At 41.3% G+C, this 19,479-nt stretch overlaps 1 protein-coding gene across 2 annotated transcripts in view; it reads left to right on the top strand.

The window, feature by feature from the left end:
* Positions 1-19,479, top strand: part of TGFBR3 (transforming growth factor beta receptor 3) — a 350,647-nt gene that overhangs the window by 148,937 nt on the left and 182,231 nt on the right. For both annotated transcript variants that reach the window (XM_030207075.1, XM_030207074.1), the window contains exon 3: positions 18,738-18,875. In XM_030207075.1, the coding sequence (XP_030062935.1) occupies positions 18,738-18,875 (138 nt within the window). The remainder of the gene's footprint in view (positions 1-18,737; positions 18,876-19,479) is intronic.

Below are 19,479 nucleotides of genomic sequence, written 5' to 3'. Positions count from 1 at the left end.
TGGCCTCAGTGCGTGAGAAAGACCCGTGCTGGGGATAGCGCTGGCCACATTTTAGCGCAGCTTAGTAAAAGGGCCCTTATGTGTTTTAATGTGTTGACAATTTAAGTAGTATACTACGTAAGTACATTAGTACTTAAGTATTGCCATACTGGGACAGACCGAAGGTCCATCAAGCCCAGCATCCTGTTTCCAACAGTGACCAATCCAGGTCACAATTACTTGCAAGATCCCAAAATGGTACAATACATTTTATGCTGCTTACTCTAGAAATAAACAGTGGATTTCCCCCAAATCCATTTTAGTAATGGTCTATGGACTTTTCCTTTAGGAAGCCATCCAAACCTTTTTTAAACCCCGCTAAGCTAACGTTTTTTTACTGTGTTCTCTGGCAGTGAATTCCAGAGTTTAATTACATGTTGAGTGAAGAAATATTTTCTCTGATTCATTTTAAATTTACTACTTTGTAGCTTCATTGCATGCCCCCTAGTCCTAGTATTTTTGGAAAGAGTAAATGAGCAATTCTCATCTACCTGTTCCACTCCACTCATTATTTTATAGACCTCTATCATATCTCCCCTCAACTGTCTTTTTACCAAGCTGAAGAGCCCTAGCCACTTTAGCATTTCCTCATAGGGAAGTTGGCCCATCCCCCTTTATCATTTTCATCTCCCTTCTCTGTATCTTTTCTAATTCCACTATATCTTTTTTGAGATGTGGTGACCAGAATTGAACACAATATTCGAGGTGCGGACACACCATGGAGTGATACAAAGGCATTATAACATCCTCATTTTTGTTTTCCATTCCTTTCCTAATAATACCTAACATTCTATTTGCTTTCTTAGCCACCACTGCCGCACACTGAGCAGAGGGTTTCAACTTATCAACGATGATGCCTAGATCCCTTTCCTTGTCATTGACTCCTAATGTGAAACCTTGCATGATGTAGATATAATCTGGGTTCCTCTTTCCCACATGCATCACTTTGCACTTGCTCACATTAAATTTCATCTGTCATTTAGATGCCCAGTCTCCTAATCTCATAAGGTACTCTTATAATTTTTGACAGTCCTCTTATGATTTAACAACTTTGAATAACATTGTGTCATCAGCAAATGTAATTACCTCATTGGTTACTCCCATCTCAAGATCATTTATAAATATGTTAAAAAGCAGTGGTCCTAGCACAGACCCCTGGGGAACCCCACTATCTACCCTTCTCCATTGAGAATACTGACCATTTAACCCTACTCTGTTTTCTATCTTTTAACCAGTTTTTAATCCACAATAGGACACTACCTCCTATCCCATGACTCTCCAATTTCCTCTGGAGTCTTTCATGAGGTACTTTGTCAAACGCCTTTTGAAAATCCAGATACATGATATCAACCGGCTCACCTTTATCCACATGTTTGCTCACCCCTTCCAAGAAATGTAATAGATTGGTGAGGCAAGATTTCCCTTCACTAAATCTATGTTGTCTTTGTCTCATTAATTTGTGATTTGGATTTTCTCTGTAATTTTGTTCTTTATAATAATATGTATTATTTTTATATTTTTATTGCTGTAATTGGCTGTTAGCTATGTTCAAGTTATTCTTCCTGTATCCTGCTTTGGTGAAGCTTTTCAAAAAGGCAGTATATAAATCCTACTACCACTGAGGCACCCAAATGTCCATATTTGTAGTCTTAGCCGTTTGGATAAATTCTGTATTAAGTAAGAGTTGGAGAGCGTCAGGGCCGCCGAGAGGCTGGGCCGGGCCCGGGACAAGGCCGCCTCCATCCCCGCCCCCTGGGCCCTGCCCCCACTGCCACCCCCCCAGGTTGTCGTCGCCCCCCCCCCCCCCTGAGGGGGGCCCAGCGCCACAGTCCCACCCACCTCCGCCACCGGGCCGGGCCCCTTCCACCCAAACCCCCGCCAGCAGAAGTGCTGTCTTCTGACTCCGGCGTGCGCGGCCCACACAGACGCGCTCCTCTCAGCTGATCTTCGCTGTACTCTGCAGGGTTTCTGTGCGTCTGACGTGCAGGACGTCAGACACACAGAAACCCTGCAGAGTACAGCGAAGATCAGCTGAGAGGAGCGCGTCTGTGTGGGCCGCGCACGCCGGAGTCAGAATAGAAGACAGCACTTCTGCTGGTGGGGTTCGGGTGGAAGGGGCCCGGTGGTGGGTGGGACTGTGGCGCTGGGCCCCGGGAATTTTGTCCCCCCTGTCCCCCCCTCTTGGCGGCCCTGGAGAGCGTTAACTTAATTACTTTTTGTGTTAATAGAATTTGTATGAGTAACTTAGTTTTCGCACATGATTGCCTCAAGCATACTAGTTGTCCTTTGTGAAAGTTGACTTCAAGCACTGTTTTTCCTTTCACTGCCTGGCTGTCATAGTATGGGCACTGAAACCTCCTATAACACTGCATGTTTTTACAGTGATTTGTTAGGACAGATTTGTAATGGCTGTGTTGAACAATGAGCTGTGAGTGTATCTGACGGTCCTTGAATTACTATAGTTTATTCAACCTCAAGAGTCCTTGGCATCTAGCGTTTCATCTTAATTAACAAAAACTCCAGTTCTGACTTAATGCCTTGAAATGGCAAAACAAAGGGCTACTTGGGAAGGGCTGTTTCCTATGATCCTGCTTCAGCACTTGCGCTCCAGCCTTTTTCTGAAAGTACAAATCACTTTAGCAGAGGAGTAGGGGCAGCAGTCCATGGACTGTTTTCCTTGTCTGGTTGCTGTGGGGATATTCAGCCTTCCATGAAACTCTCATCTCCAGGGAAACCGAAATCTTTGCAGCTGTCTTAACCTCCTTGACATTAAACGTATCACTCTGACAACCCTTTGCGGTCTTCAGAGGCTTGTGATTATGACTTGTGAAGATATGTAAACATGCTTCAAAACTTATTTTCCACATAATGCATTCTTACATTTTTGATGGATGCTTGTGAGCACAAATTATTATCTTTGTCTTGCTACCGTGGTTGATAGGTTTTATAAGAGAAATGTGTGTTGAGTAATTCAGTCAGAAATGAAAAAAAAAGCTTACTGTACTGGTTCCCAAACTGTGGGTTGAGACCCCAAACGGTCACATCAGCAGTGAAAGGGTCAAAGAAACTGGGCTGCTCATGGTTCTGCTGCCTCTGGACCTCCACTGTGAACTGTGCAAAGGGCCTGCCTCTCTCCCTATTTATGAACGTCATGCTGGACTGGAAACCCATGCAGCATACTGGGGTCCGTGAGCATATATACTGGCAAACAGTGTCCTACTGCCCTATGATGACTGCTGCTGCAGTTGCCATCATGGTCACCACCATCACCATCACCGTTCCTGCTGATTCATGCTTTGAATGGGGAGGGGAGGAGAGTGGAAATCCATTTTCTTTTCGTTGTCATCTCAGGCCACGCGAATTCATTAAGCATTAAAATGGGGTCGGATTGGATAAGAGTATTACTTTCAGGTATTACAATTATTACCAAAACTCTATTGCACAGATTGAAATAGTGAATTTTCCGAATTGAATTGGCTGTCAGAAAATTGCTTTCACGGAAAGTACCTGCAGGATTCTGTAACCTGCTTGATTTCTACCAGATTTAGGGAATTAATTACTGGGCGCATGTTTTGAGCAGGATTGAAAACCGACACTTGCAAATAGTACTCAGAAGTAGAAATCTGTGCAAATTTGTAATATTAATGACTCACTGTCCTTAAAGGTCATTATTATTGGTTCCTTAGCTTTGTATTCTTACTTGTCTAAAGAGGACACAAAATTATTACACATTTTGTTAGTAGTAGCAAAGAAAACCGTTCTTTTAAATTGGAATAATAATTCCTTTTTGAATGTACATATTTGGAGGCATACTATATTGCAAATACAGACAAACTTGAAAGCATTATTAATGTCTCTAAAATTTAGTTAAGTTTGGAGGTGTGGTAGCCGTGTTAGTCCACTCTTAAAGGTTATCAATAGAAATCAAACAAAATAAAACATGGAAAAGAAAATAAGATGATACCTTTTTTATTGGACATAACTTAATACATTTCTTGATTAGCTTTCGAAGGTTGCCCTTCTTCGCCGGATCGGAAACCTTCGAAAGCTAATCAAGAAATGTATTAAGTTATGTCCAATAAAAAAGGTATCATCTTATTTTCTTTTCCATGTTTTATTTTGATTGATTTCTATTGATAACCGTTAAGTTTGGATAAATATATGTCTAGAAATCCTAAATGGTAGCACTCTTACCTGTCTACTCATGTACAAGTTTTTGTTCTGTGACACTGTGATTAAATTATAACATCAAGCATGTGTATTATTTTATAAAAATTCTTCCAATAAAATTTCATGGATTAAAAAAAAATGTATCCATGCATGTTATTTCACCTGCAGAACAAAATCAGATTCAAAAGCCCATGGGTCTGTTGTTCCCATGACAATTTTCAAAGAGAACATATGCAAGTTTTCTCACTTCCCTAAGATAGGGGTGGGGAACCTGTGTCCTGTAGGTTTTTGGTGCTCTGTGCAAACGTTGAGGACTCCTTGAAGAGGTTACAGTTTTGAGTGAGGGAACATCTAGTTATAGAGATCAAATTACAGATGAAATATCGTAGCTTATTGTTAAAAAGATATTTTACCCTCCAGAAGGGATGTACCACCCTGTTTCAGAGCTACATGCTGACTACTACTACTACTTAACATTTCTAAAGCACTACCAGGGTTACGCAGCGCTGTACAATTTTAAACGAGGAAGGACAGTCCCTGCTCAAAAGAGCTTACAATCTAAAAGACAAGTATGCAGTCAATCAAATGGGGCAGTGTAGGTTTCCTGAAAAGAGGTATGTGGTTATGTGCCGAAAGCTACAGTGAAGAGGTGGGCTTTGAGTAAGGATTTGAAGATGGGCAGGGAGGGCGCATGGCGTATGGGCTTGGGAAGTTTATTCCAAGCATAGGGCGAGGCAGAAGGGGCGGAGTCTGGAGTTGGCGGAGAAGGGTACTGATAGGGGGGATTTGTCCTGTGAGCAGAGGTTACGGGTAGGAATGTACGGGGAAATGAGGGTAGAGAGGTAATGAGGGGCTGCAGATCGAGTGCATTTGTAGGTTAGTAGGAGAAGCTTGAACTGTATACGGTATCTGATCGGGAGCCAGTGAAGTGATTTGAGGAGAGGGGTGATGTGAGTATATCGGTCCATACGGAAGATAAGATGCGCGGCGGAATTCTGGACGGATTGAAGGGGGGATAGATGGTTAAGTGGGAGGCCGGTGAGTAGTAGGTTGCAATAGTCAAGGCGAGAGGTAACGAGTGAGTGGATGAGGGTTCGGGTGGTCTGTTCAGAGAGAAACGGGTGAATTTTGCTAATATTGTAGAGAAAGAAGTGACAGGTCTTGGCCCTCTGCTGGATATGGGCAGAGAAGGAGAGGGAGGAGTCGAAGATGACTCCGAGGTTGCGGGCAGATGAGACGGGGACGATGACGGTGTTGTCAACAGAAATGGAGAGTGGAGGAAGAGGAGAAGAGAGTTTGGGTGGAAAGACAATGAGCTTGGTCTTTGCCATGTTCAGTTTCAGATGACGGTTGGACAACCAGGCAGCGATGTCTGATAGGCAAGCCGATACTTTGACTGAGGAACCTTTCTGACAATTGTAGTCAGGTTCAGTGGCGTAGCTAGGATTGAATAGGCCCTGGGCGGAAAAATTGAGATGGGCCCCATATAACACCACCACTACCAGGGCAGATGCACAAAGATGCACATTACTTAAAACTAACATATTGTGATTAATAAATTCAGAAAACATACTTTTTTCTACCTTTGTCTCAGCATTGCTTTGGTTCTGGTGTCTCTCTTCTGCTTTTCTCAGTTTTTTTCATAACTCTCTCCTCTGTTTCTTGTCCTTTTGACATTTCTTCTCTTTCTGTGGCCAGCATTCATCTTTTTTTTGTATCCCCTATCTGTCCTGTCCAGCGTCTGCCCTCTGTGTCCCTGTCCCTATCCTCCTGCCATGTTCAGCATCTCTCCTCTGTCCCTTTCTCTCTGTTTATGTAGAGTTTTGCCCCTTTGTCCCCCTGTCCCTGTTCCTTCCTTGGCTGCCATCTCTTTTGTGTCCCTGTTTCCTTCATGGCCACCATTTCTCTTCCTTTTCTCTTGTACCCCCCACAACCTCTTCCTCCCTCTGTTGGTCCATCATCCTTACCTCTCCCCTCTGGTCCAGTCTCTATCTCTTCTCCCCTCATGTCCAGTATCTACCCCATTTCCCCCCTCCTTATGTCTCTCTCTCTCTCTCTCTGCCCCCCTCACTTCCTGTGGGTAGGATATATCAGAGGAAAAGCCCTGCTGGCCAGTGTAGCAGCTTTCAGGCTGTTTCTGCTGCAATCCTCTCTGCAGCGTGTGAAGGCTTGGCGGGGGAGGGGGCGATGCCAGACCCAGGCACGAGGTGGGGGGGGGGGGGGGGGGGGAATCGGGTGCATAAAACTTCAGGCAGCTCCTACTGTTTGGTGGCCCTGGGAATTTTGCCAGGCTCACTCAGTGGTAGCTATGTCCCTGGTTAGGTCAATGTGTTGTCTTAGTTCTTGTCAGAGTTTGACTAGGAGACTTCACTAAGCTGATTTGCAAAACATATTTTGCCAGGAGAGGGAAAAACATTTTTGTTTGTAGTTCTGGTTCATAGTTAAGAATTCAGATTTTCTGTTATAGTGCTGCACAGAATGATCTGAATCCTTTCCTCTTGTGAAAGAAGATATCCCAGAAATTTAAAGAGATGTCATATAAGAAAGGCACTGAATCACTTTCCACTAGCTGCCCTTCTTCCTATTAATTTCATGGCAAAACTCTCCCCTGCTGTTCTTGACCTTTGCAGCTTAAACATCTTTGTAATAAACTCAGATGCTTCAGTAACATTTGTCTAGGGAAGGGGCTGAAGAGAAACCTAATAAAGCTTCACCTCACACTAAAATGAAGTTAGCAGCTGAATTTAAAGGAGCCTCACTCTTTGGATTGCTCAGAATCCCAGCTATCCTTTTTGCTCCATTTATTTTCTTTGTATTATAGTATTTAATTTCTTACATTTTAAAATGTTATTTTCTTTTGGGGGAGGAGGGGCATGTACACATCTTTTGATAAAGAGGCTGCAAAAAATTCACAGGTTATAGACCATTTTTTGTGAAGTGTAGTTTTAGGAAGCAGATAAGCTCCTGCCTTATTTGCGACCCATAGCTACTTTTCACAAAAAATGTTTTGTGCGTGGCAATGACTAGGAACTTTGTGCATTCCCAGCTATGGCAAAGCATGAAAAATTTGCAATAAAGCACCTCCTTGCATGGTGACCACATCTCTTTAAAGGAGCTGCTGGCCCTTATTCTTGGCCATTTTATGACATCATGTTCTATGAGTGCTGTTTTTTGCTCAAGTGAGTTTAGCATCTGTAACTGATGGTACTACGTCCCTTGTCATATTTCAAGAATTTTCTGCAACCGCTGAGTAGAGGTGAATAAGCTATAAAGCAGGAGATGGTAAACAATAGGTTTAAAAGCGAACAAACCAGGCTTGATAATTTAATCAATATGGACCAAGGGTGGAAGAAGACAGATCCAAATGACCAGCCCAACAAATGAGTAGGGCATTCAAAACAAGTTTATTAGGACCCGACACGGTCTGTGTTTCGGCAAAAAACCTTCTTCAGGGGTCTAAAAACATAAAATTGATTTACCAAATTTATAAGATTAGAAAAGCATAATTAAACAATATTTAAAACAGGTAATAAAACAATAATAAAAATAATAGTACAAACATATAAATATAATATAGACATATGAGGTATTAATAATGACACATAAAACTCTAAAAACTGAATATGAATGTATACATGAATAAGAATCTTAATATAGATATCCTCAAAAATGTGAATATGTTAATGCAGGCACCATATGACAGTGAAAACCAAATCAAAATATGGTATTGACACAATCTGGTAACCGTAATATAACAGAAAGGTACACCTCTGCTTACATGGTATGGTATAATTTAAGCCACAACAAAAAAGGAGGTGTTGTCATTTCTATTCAATTTCATATTTATTCATGAAAAATCACTAAGTTTTGATGCTTTAGTTATTTTATAATATATAATTATTTTTAATGTAATGTTTTATCTTTAATGTCTTGTTTAGGCTGTTCAAGACCCCTGAGGCAGGCCTTTTGGGCCGAAACATGGCCATGTCGGGTCGTTTTTTTATATAAAGCATTTTTATATAATAAAGGACTCTTTTTGGTATCCTCACTTCTTTGTTTCATAACTCATGGTATAATTTAATAAATAGTAATGCCATAACATAATAATCTCATCCTGGAGAATTTGTAAGCAAATTTGAGCACCGGCCCTGGCCTGTAAGTGCTAGTATGAAATGAAAAATAGAAGTGCTAAATAAAGCACAGACAAAAGAACGTTGAAAAACAAAGTAAATCCACCGGGTTGAATGAAACGGGAGAAGCAAAGACCTGCTAACAAAAACACATAGCAGAAAAATATGCCGGCATGAAAAACGAAAGCTGACGCTGAAAGATAGAAAACCACTAGAACAGAAGCAGGAGAAGTACCCGTGAGAAGAGATGAGCGAACCAGAGTGAAAGAAAACTAGACAAGGATCCGGCACTGAACAGGGAAGCCGACATAGAGAAAGCTGCAGGACGCAGCCCCGTGGGGAGAAAAACAGAGAAATACAACATACCTGTATCCACAAAGCGCTCTGTCTCAGTGAAACAGTCAAACAGACTGAGTGAAAACCGCGCCAAATAAAAAGGGGAGGTCAGTAACGTGGAGCAACGTCATAAAAAATGTAAATGACCAAAAAATCAAAAACAACGGGATAAAACTGACCGCTGAAAAAAATATATAATAAAGGATGCTAAAAAACGGTCTGTGCCCCAGCTAACGGTAAAAAGTAAAAATAAAAATAAGCTAAATAGGCTAAAAAAATGCAATGTTACTATAAAGTGGAAAAACGATAAAATGCAGCAATGGGGAGTGAGGCCAAAAGGGCACAGTAAAAAGGGAAAAGGTGAAGGGATAAAAACACGGAAACAAACAATAACATTCTGTCAGATGAACTACAGGCAAAAATGGCGTTATTATAAATAAACTATAACATTGAAAAAACTATTGCTACATCAGCTTGTAAATGAAAGCTCTGTACATAAAAGGAGTTTTCAAATACAAATAGGAAGACAGTCTAATATGAGATCAAGAGGAGCCATTAGGAAGGTAGTCATTTAAAGGACTATACTATTAAGAGGTATGAGTGCAAATTAGGTATGAGCCAGAGGGACCGTTAGTAAAATAGTCATTTAAAGGATTATACTATGCAGAGATATAAGTGCAGTTTTGCAGATATGAGTCAAAAAGACCATTAGTAAGGCAGTTGAACTGATGACCCATCTGTACAGAGATGTGAGTAGTACCTTTAGCGGCTAAGATGGAATAGCTAATAATGGCTCTTAAAAATGTAGCAGTTATGAGCCAAAGAGACCATTCAGTGGCGTAGCCAGACTGCCAATTTTGGATGGGTCTGAACCTAAAGTGGGTGGGCACAAAAGTTTCTCTCTATCCCCCTTCCCCAGCAAAATTTAGTCACACTAATCAGATGCATTTGTCAAATAGGGGTAAAGTGCTGCTTTTCAGTGCATCAGGTTTCAGAAAATTTATTTAAAAGCCTAACACCCTTTTCAATGAGCTTTCAGAGGCCAAAACCTCCTGCCTCAGGTCAGCATAACGCTGTTATGGTATCCTCTCCTGACCTAAGGAAGGAAGTATTGGTCTCTGAAACTTTATTAACACAGGTACCATATTACTTTATCCTAAATTAAAATAAAATTTTCTTTACCTTTGTTGTATGGCCATTTACTTTTTCTCATTGTGTTGCTCCCAGTCTCTAGATTCTACTTTCCTTCGTCTTTCTCTTGCCAGGGTTTCCTGTCCATTCACCACCTATGGCTTTTCATCTTTTCCTCACCCTTGTTCTCCACATGCCCCTTCCTCTTATTCTCCAGTCTTTCCCTACTCTGTCCTCTCCCTCTTTCCATCCAGCAGCTCCCCCTTTCTTTTGCATCCAGCGTCTCCTTTTTCTCCCTACCCTTCCATCCAGTGTCTTCCCTCTTTCTCTCCTCATCCTTCCACCCATCTACCCTCTCTCCTGATCCTTCCATCTAGTGTCTCTATCTCTCTACCCTTTTCTGTTCAGTCTCCCCTCTCTCTCTCTCCACATCCTTCCAGTCTCTCCCCTTTCTCTCTGCATCCTTCCATCCATCACCCCTCTTTCTCTCCCTATCCTCCCATGTCCAGCGGCTCTCTCCCTTCCTCCTCTCCCTCCCATGTCCCAACGGCTCTCTCCCTTCTCTCCAGTCCCTTCTTCCTCTGCCTCCCATTTCCCAGCGGCTCTCTCCCTTCCCTCCAGTTCCTTCTTCCTCTCCCTCCCATGTCCCAACGGCTCTCTCCCTTCCCTCCAGTCCCTTCTTCCTCTCCCTCCCATGTCCAGCAGCTCTCTCCCTTTCCTCCAGTCCCTTCTTCCTCTCCCTCCCATGTCCCAGCAACTCTCTCCCTTCCCTCCAGCCCCTTCCTCCTCTCCCTCCCATGTCCAAGCAGCTCTCTCCCTTCCCTCCAGTCCCTTCTTCCTCTCCCTCCCATATCCAGTAGCTCTCTCCCTTCCTTCCAGTCCCTTCTTCCTCTCCCTCCCATGTCCCAGCAACTCTCTCCCTTCCCTCCAGTCCCTTCCTCCTCTCCCTCCCATGTCCCAGCAGCTCAGCCATTTTTCCTCCAGGTCCGCATCCTTCGCGCTGTCTCTATCCCTTTTGTCCCACGGAGGCAGCGCTTCCTTCCTGCCCTGTCTTCTCCCCAAACTCCGCTGCATCGGTCTCTCCCTGCAAGTGGAATCCTCCTTCGCCGGTCGCACTGCGCTGCCATGCACATGCAGCTTCGCTCCTCCCCCTGCCGCGTTCATCCGGCCTAAACAGAAAAGTGCATCACAGAGGGCCAGATAGACGCGGCAGGGGGAGGAGCGAAGCTGCATGTGCATGGCAGCGCAGTGCGACCGGCGAAGGAGGATTCCACTTGCAGGGAGAGACCGATGCAGCGGAGCTTCGGGAGAAGACAGGGCAGGAAGGAAGCGCTGCCTCCGTGGGACAAAAGGGATAGAGACAGCAATGCGGATGGGTGGGCCTGGAGGGAAAATGGGTGGGCCTGGGCCCGTCCAGGCCCACCCGTGGCTACGCCCCTGAGACCATTACTAAGGCAGTTGGACTAATGACCTGTCTATACAGAGATGTGAGTAGGTCATGAGAAAATACATATTGTACAGGTATGTTGTATTTCTCTTTTTTTCTTCCCACGGGGCTGTGTCCTTCAGCTTTCTCTACGTCGGCTTCCCTGTTCGGTGCTGGCTCCTTGTCTAGTTTTCTTTCACTCTGGTTCGCTCATCCCCTTTTTCATGCCAGCATATTTTTCTACTATGTGTTTTTGTTAGCGGGTCTTTGCCTCTCCCGTTTCATTCAGCCCGGTGGATTTACTTTGTTTTTCAGCGTTCTTTTGTCTGTGCTTTTTTTTAGCACTTCTACTTTTCGTTTGAGTTGTGCCAAAGTTCACATTACCCGGTATGCCATTTATTTATTTATTAATCTATATTTTTTCATTTCATACTAGCACTTACAGGCCGGGGCCGGTGCTCAAATTTGCTTACAAATTTATACCATACTGTATAATAGAGCCTACCATGTCAGCAGAGGTGTACCTTTCTGTTATATTACGGTTACCAGATTGTGTCAATACCATATTTTGATTTGGTTTTTACTTTCATATAGTGCCTGCATTAACATATTCACATTTCGAGGATAGCTATATTTAGATTCTTATTCATGTATACACTCATACTCAGTTTTTAGAGTTTTGTGTGTCATTATTAATACCTCATGTGTCTATATTATATTTATATGTTTTTACTATTATTTTTATTATTGTTTTATTATCTGTTTTAAATATTGTTTAATTATGCTTTTCTAATCTTTTTTTTTTTTTTTTTTATTTGTAATTTTAATGAATTTTACAAGATACACTTGTACAGAAAAGGAGTATTATCATATCATACAAGAAAATATTTTATAAAGAAAATCTATTAAATGATAATTACTGCTAAAGTCCACAATTATAGGCAAGGCACAATTCAAAAATTGGTTAACATAGGAAAAAATGAGTAGAACATGTTCCCACTTATCCTATCACGGAGTAGATACTAATGGAGGAAGCACAAGAGAGTTTACGGCTGGTTCTTGTCTGGAGTCCAGGAATTTTGCTAACTGATCACTCTCAAAGAAAACATATTTAATTGATTGAAATTTAACAACACATTTGCAAGGAAAATTAAGCCAGAAAATTCCCACCTGTGACAATACACGATCACGAAGTTTCAAAAAAGACTGACGTCTTTTCTGAGTTTGTCTAGCAATATCAGGAAATACTTTGACTTTGCAATTCAGAAAGACTTCATGTCTATGTTTAAAGAAAGTTTTCAAGATCCAGTCCCGATCCGGCTGTAGAACAAAGTCTATTATTAATGTAGCAGGTTGTACTCCACATAGTTCATCTTCAATTGTTTGTGATAAATTCAAATTTAGCTCCTCAAATGGGGTTTCCATAGATGGTATTATGCGCTCACTTGGTTTCTTAACATAGGGAGCCAAATAATAAATCCTTGCTACAGGTGGAAACAATTGTTCAGTAATTTTTAATACTTCAGAAAGATATCTTTTGAATGTTATTAAAGGAGCCACTGATGCTTTTCTAATCTTATAAATTTTGTAGATCAATTTTATGTTTTTAGACCCTTGAAGAAGGCTTTTTGCTGAAACGCGGACCATGTCAGGTCCTAATAAACTTGTTTTGAATGTCCTCATTTGTTGGGCTGGTCATTTGGATTTGGTTTTCTTCCACCCTTTGTCCGTATTACTTGTGTTTTTTGTGGAAGGCGTGGACCTCCTTTTTTTTTCCTGGTTCCATTGATAATTTAATGTCATAATTTACATACCAGTTGTAAGATGGCTCCAAATATAATGTGAGCCTCCTATATTTGGGCCAGAAGAGAAAGTAATCTTAGAGTGATCTATTTTAATAATATTGCTTTGTGCTGCATAAGAATAGCCATACTGGGTCAGACCAATGGTCCATCTAGCTCAGTATCCTGCTTCCAACAGTGGCCAATCCAGGTTGGGCCTAGCAGAGAGCTGCTCTCTCCTTTCTTTACTGGACATAAGCAGATAAGACTTGCCATATTGGGACAGACTGAAGGTTCATCAAGCCCAGCATCCTGTTTCCAACAGTGGCCAATCAAGTACAAGTACCTGGCAGGATCTCAAAACAATACAATACATTTTATGCTCCTTATCCTAGAAATAAGTGGTGGTTTCCCCAAGTCCATTTTAATAATGGCTTATGGACTTTTCTTTTAGGAAGCTATCCAAACCTTTTTAAAATCCCACTAACCTAACTGCTTTTACCACATTCTTTGGCAACGAATTCCAGAGTTTAATTAAGCTTTAAGTGAAGAAATATTTTCTCAGATTTGTTTTAAATTTACTACTTTGTAGCTTCATTGCTTGCCCATAGCACTAGTATTTTTGGAAAGAGTAAACAAGCGATTCACGTCTACCCATTCCATACCACTCATTGTTTTATAGAACTCTATCATATCTTATCATATCTCTCCTCAGCCGTCTTTTTCTCCAAGCTGAAGAGCCCTAGCCGCTTTAGCCTTTCATCATAGGGAAGTCGTCCCATCCCCTTTATCATTTTTGTTGCCCTTCTCTGTACCTTGTCTAATTCCACTATATCTTTTTTGAGGTGTGGTGACCAGAATTGCACACAGTATTCGAGGTGCGGTCGCACCATGGAGCGATACAAAGGCATGATAACGTCCTCGTTTTTGTTTTCCATTCCTTTCCTAATAATACCTAACATTTTTTTTGCTTTCTTAGCTGCCGTCGCATACTGAGCAGAGGGTTTCAACATAACATATCAACGATGACGCCTAGTATAGACAGTGTTCACAGCTCCTGAGGGAAAGAAACTCCCTGCTGACTCTCAACAGTAACACCTATCCGCTGGACTCAGAGGGACACACGCACCAGGTTCCAGAAGGTGCTGCAGACTGTGATTCCAGCCACAGATCATGACTGTAATTTCTGGATTAGGTGGGGTGCTGTAAAATGAGATCGGGAGACAAGAGATAGAATAGACTGAATTCACCTCTCCTGAAAAGAAGTACTGCCATTTGTTTCTCCTGTGCTGGTCCTTTGGCTTTTTGATGATTGATATTTTAAGTGTGTTGTACACTTGCAGCTTTGTTTTTGTAAAACAAGTCAATATCTGTCTCTCTTCATGATATGTAATTGCTATTGACATTTTGAATGAAGTTGTGGCTCATAGTTTCAAAGAATGCAGTATTCTTTTATGGTGAAAATAGCTAACATCCCAGCTGGTCATAAGAATTTGCACCAAGTTAGGGTAGATAATAGTTTTCTTGTACATACTTACAGAGAACGATGTCACACAATCACTTCAGAGGAAAGTATGTGGGGAAAACCAAATGCCTAGCAGTTTTTCAGAGGAGCTTTTGTGAAGCCTCCATTGGGATTCAGCATAGTAACTTAGATAGACTTGAGCAATTTGTCATTCACAGAAAATACATATTTCTTCATATTAATATAAAAATCAGTATTGCTCTGTTTATTCCCAGATGAAATAGATTGAGAGGCATTTGTTTTGAGCTTGAAACACTTCCCCAGTGCCTTTTATGCTGTAGTGTATGGTGTCTGTCTCCTGAAAAGGAGAGAATTATTTTGACATTAAAATCTATTTTCTCCATAAATTCTTTTGGATGCTACAGTTAATGCTACTCAGCTTCCTTATTCTCTGAGAATCTCTGTGTTTTGTTATAAGGGCAATTCTATAACGGGTGTCTCCAATTAGATGCCCGGAGGTTGTGTGGTAGAAGCCTATTTTGTAATGAACATTAAGGGGGGAATTCTATATATGCCACAAAAAAATGCACGCTTAGCACTATTCTGTAAACTTCGCCTAGAGTTAGGTACATCTGTCCCCGCGACTAAAATTTAGGTGTGGCCATTTACATCAACTAAAACCTGGTCTAAATACCCATGCCAGTTTAGGCATGGATCAGGCATATTCTATAACACTGTGGGTAAATTATAGGAATGCCCATGGCCACACCCCTTTTTGAGATCCACATTTTAGAATTGACGCACAGCACTTTACAGAATACATTTAGAAAGTTGCATGTGTAAATTCTAATTAGTGCCGATAATTGCTTGTTATCGCCCAATTAGCACCGATTGGCTTGCTAATTAAGTTACACAAGCAATTTGGCCATTCTGCCAAATTTGTGTACGTAACTTTAGTTGCCATAAATGTAATTCCTCCCTAAGCGCCTACTTTCTGTTATAGAGTACTAATATAATCAGGTATTAACACGTAGGTGCTTTCACTTATAGCAGCCATAGAGCTGGTACTAAGTGCAACAGGGACTGTAAGTTACGTGCAGAAGTGGGAATCCCACCTATCTCCTGTCTCTGTATATGCCTCCTTGCAAATATGGGCTATTTGATTCTGTTGCTGCTGTGATTTCTGATGTTGTGATTTTACAGGATGTAGGTTGTTTTTTTGTAATGCCATTGTTTGTTCTTTTGTGATTCTATTTTTATTATATATGTGATTTGTTCCTTGCTCAGAATTTTTACGATAATGTGGGTTATAAATACATTTTATTATTATTATTATGTGAGTTAAGTGGGTGTTTTTAGAATAGCGCTTAGGCACCTCACTAGCCTTTTATCATGTAGGTATTCACATATGCATGGAAATGCTAGTATTCTAAACATTTACATGTGTTAACATGCATGTAAATGTAAACACCCAGGTCATAGACTTGCCCTGTAGATGTCATCCTTTGCCATATACCCCACTTCTACTATTAAACATTTATATAACACTATAAGTTGTATGGAGCGCTGCACAGACACTCGGAAGAGAGAGTCCCTGCTCCATTGAGTTTACGGTCTATTGTACAGACAGACATTGAGCTCCTGTAATAGGATCGTGATGTTAGGCCAGAATTTCCCCTCTGTTCACTCTCTCGTTCCACACGTTACAGATGACCAGGTTGTAGCGAAATCTGTGAGAATCTGGATCGAGAATAATGGAGGAAGGGAAGAAAAGAAAGAGTAGGAACAATGGAACTGAAGTTTTCAATGTTTTGGAGTGGGACTGGGGTAGGTCTAGCAGGAAGTGATGGCATGTAGTAAGTGGTGTGTAATGAAATGCCCAGTACTGAGGATAGGGGTCGCTTTAAATAAGCAGAGGACTCCACCCTTCAGAAGCTGCTGTATGAGACACAGCCAATGGGGTACTGGAGTTCCCTGGAGTTTAGTTCTGGGAGTACTTTTGATTCAGTTATAGACCTCCAACACTTGATGACCTAGTCGTATTACTGAAACGATGTACTTGTGCAATAGTAACAACAGTTTCTGAGTAGAAAGACTCCTCTTTTTGTGTTAAAAATCTTATTTTCATTTTTTTTTCATTCTTGTATTTGATACACTGCCTGTCAACAAATCACTCAGTGATTTCATTGTATTTCAGTGAGACAAATTAAGATCTTACCTTCTTAGGCGTTTTCCTAGATTGGGATGTATACACGCCCTGTTTAAAGTATTGTAGCATGCAGGAGAATGCCAATTGGTCTGTTCCACTGAGCTGATGGGGAACTTGCAGGAGGAATTTTGTAGAATACCTACTTATATGAAGCTGTTGGTCTAAGACACTCTTTTGATATCAGACCACCACCTTCCCAAAGGTTTTTATTTATTTTAATTTTATTTTATTTGTATTTTATTTGTTACATTTGTATCCCACATTTTCCCACCTATTTGTAGGCTCAGTGTGGCTTACATAGTACCGGAGAGGCGTTTGCAGACTCCAGTGAGAACAAATACAAAGTGATGTTATGGTACGATAAAATTCATGTGGCATGGCCACATTGGGGAAACGTACATCGGAAGAGTTGAGTATTGTCCATTATGTACTTTAGTTTTGTTGTGTTGCAGGGATCAGGCATTTACGTTGGATTGGTGGGGTATTCCTTTTTGAACAGGATAGTTTTTTGTGATTTCCGGAAGTTTAGGTGGTCATACATCGTTTTCAAGGCTTTTGGTAGTGCGTTCCATAATTGTGTGCTTATGTAGGAAAAGCTGGATGCATAAGTTGATTTGTATTTAAGTCCTTTGCAGCTTGGGTAGTACAGATTTAGGTATGATCGTGTTGATTCTGATGTGTTTCTAGTTGGTAAGTCGATCAAGTCTGTCATGTATCCCGAGGCTTCACCGTAGATAATTTTGTGGACCAGGGTACAGATTTTGAAGGCAATGCATTCTTTGATTGGGAGCCAGTGTAGTTTTTCGCGGAGGGGTTTTGCGCTTTCAAATCGTGTTTTTCCGAATATAAGCCTATATGAGCTGTCTGGAGTTTCTTTAATGTTTGTTCTTTGCATCCTGCATAAATCCCATTGCAGTAGTCTACGTGGCTTACCACCATTGATTGTATCGGGTTTTCTAGATGCCCACAGTGGGTATGTATGAGATCTATTTGCAGGCAATGGAAGCAGTACATGCAGATCAATCTCATGTATCCTCATTGTGGAAATCTTGAAAACCCGACTGGACTGTGGCCCTGTGTTAGGCTAACCTTTGGGAAGGTGGTGGTCTGATATCAAAAGAGTGTCTTAGGGTTGTGGCCTATCAGAACCTCTTCCCAAAGAACAAGGGGTACGCTTCTGCTTTATGCAGCATCTCATGTGAAACACTAATTCAACACATTTCAAGAAATGTTTTTACAGTATTGTTTTTATGATTGATAATGTTTGTTGTAACTCACCCAGAACATTGTGGATTGGCAGGCTGTAAATGTTTTAAATTAATTAATTTTTGATATACCACAATATGCCAAGCAGCAAAGCAGGTTACTTTTAACAAAAAGCCTAGCGAAATAGTAGATTCGGTAAACTGTAACTAACCTTTTTAAAAACCCCAAACAATGAAGAAACCAATAAAGATTTATTCTAACGTGTACAAGTTATGTGGAGAGCAATTGTCGAAGCCATTTCTCTGGGTACAGCAATGCTTTCCCAACGGAAATAGACCTTTATACAATTGCCCACCCTGTATACGGGTAAATATACGTGTAGGTCCTGTACACATTTAGGTTATCTGCATTGTGAGGAAGGTTTCCTGGTGGCAGAGCTGGGAAGGGGTTTGCAATTATCTGCATACCTTTTCGATTCTCTAAAGAATATTCTTGTTTTACCGCAGGAAAAAATATTGCAGATGTACACAGGTACTGTATTTTTCCTGGAATAAATTTTGAAGAGAAATTATGTGAGTACTTTCCCTTTGAAAATCCAGCAAAGCCAATCTAGTGGGCAATTATAAAATTAATACCAGTATTTAGCAGGTTGAGTCAGAATGTTGTTCTGAAGCTCACAAAAACTGTTTCAGGAAATAACCTGAATAAAGAACATTACTCCAGTGTGTGCACGTTTCATTTAGCCTGCCTGCAGACCCCATTATCTCCCCTTTAAAATGATCGCTCTCTGAAAGAGTACGTGGGAACATTTTAAATAAAGCTTTGTGTCTGTTTTGTTCTCCAGGTCACTCTGCATTTGACTCCCATTTCAACAGTGCCTCTTCACGAGAAGCCCGTGGTGTTTATTCTGAACTCCCCACAGCCCTTAATCTGGAAGCTGAAAACAAAGAGGCTTGCTTCAGGGGTCCGAAGATTTTTCTTTGTAAGTACACAGGGTCATCTTATCTTTACCCACACAACATATGGAGTTAATAACATTAACTTTCCAAGCTTGGTAACGCATATTAAAAAGGAGAAATGCTAACGAGAGGTCAGGTTTCAGTGTAAGTCTCCTGGGACCAATTAGGTGGCATGGGAAAGCAGTCGGAGATCATGCCCAATTACTTCTTCCGCCATATAAATAAAACCATTGGTCTTAGAATATCAGTGTTTCAGATATTGTTGAGAGAGTATACGTGCCAGCTTTCCTGATTTTGACTCTTAATCGGCTCTTAGGTTCTGACCTTTCACCCAGTCTCTGTTTTTTTCCGAGCCCCAGCGCTGACCTGCTCCTTGAGCACTCCTGTATCTCCCTTGCTTCTTAAATTGATAAAGACTTAGAACAGATGCTTCCTGCCTGGTCTCATTCTGTACATTCTGACCTTGCTAAACAGCATGAAGTTTCTGAGTAAAGGGGCGGGAAAGGGCAAGAAGCCACAGTTCTAAATGAGAACAGGCTCGGAGGCTCCCACTCCCGTTTTTTTTTTTTTTTTGCTGGGCCACGTAGAGAGTCCATATAAATGTCGGCCTTCTGCTGCCACCAGCCC

Source organism: Microcaecilia unicolor, chromosome 6 (assembly GCF_901765095.1).
Source record: "Microcaecilia unicolor chromosome 6, aMicUni1.1, whole genome shotgun sequence".
Classification (NCBI taxonomy): Eukaryota; Metazoa; Chordata; class Amphibia; order Gymnophiona; family Siphonopidae; genus Microcaecilia; species Microcaecilia unicolor.
Note: the sequence above shows the minus strand (reverse complement) of the source record. Positions and strands in the feature narration are given on the sequence as shown.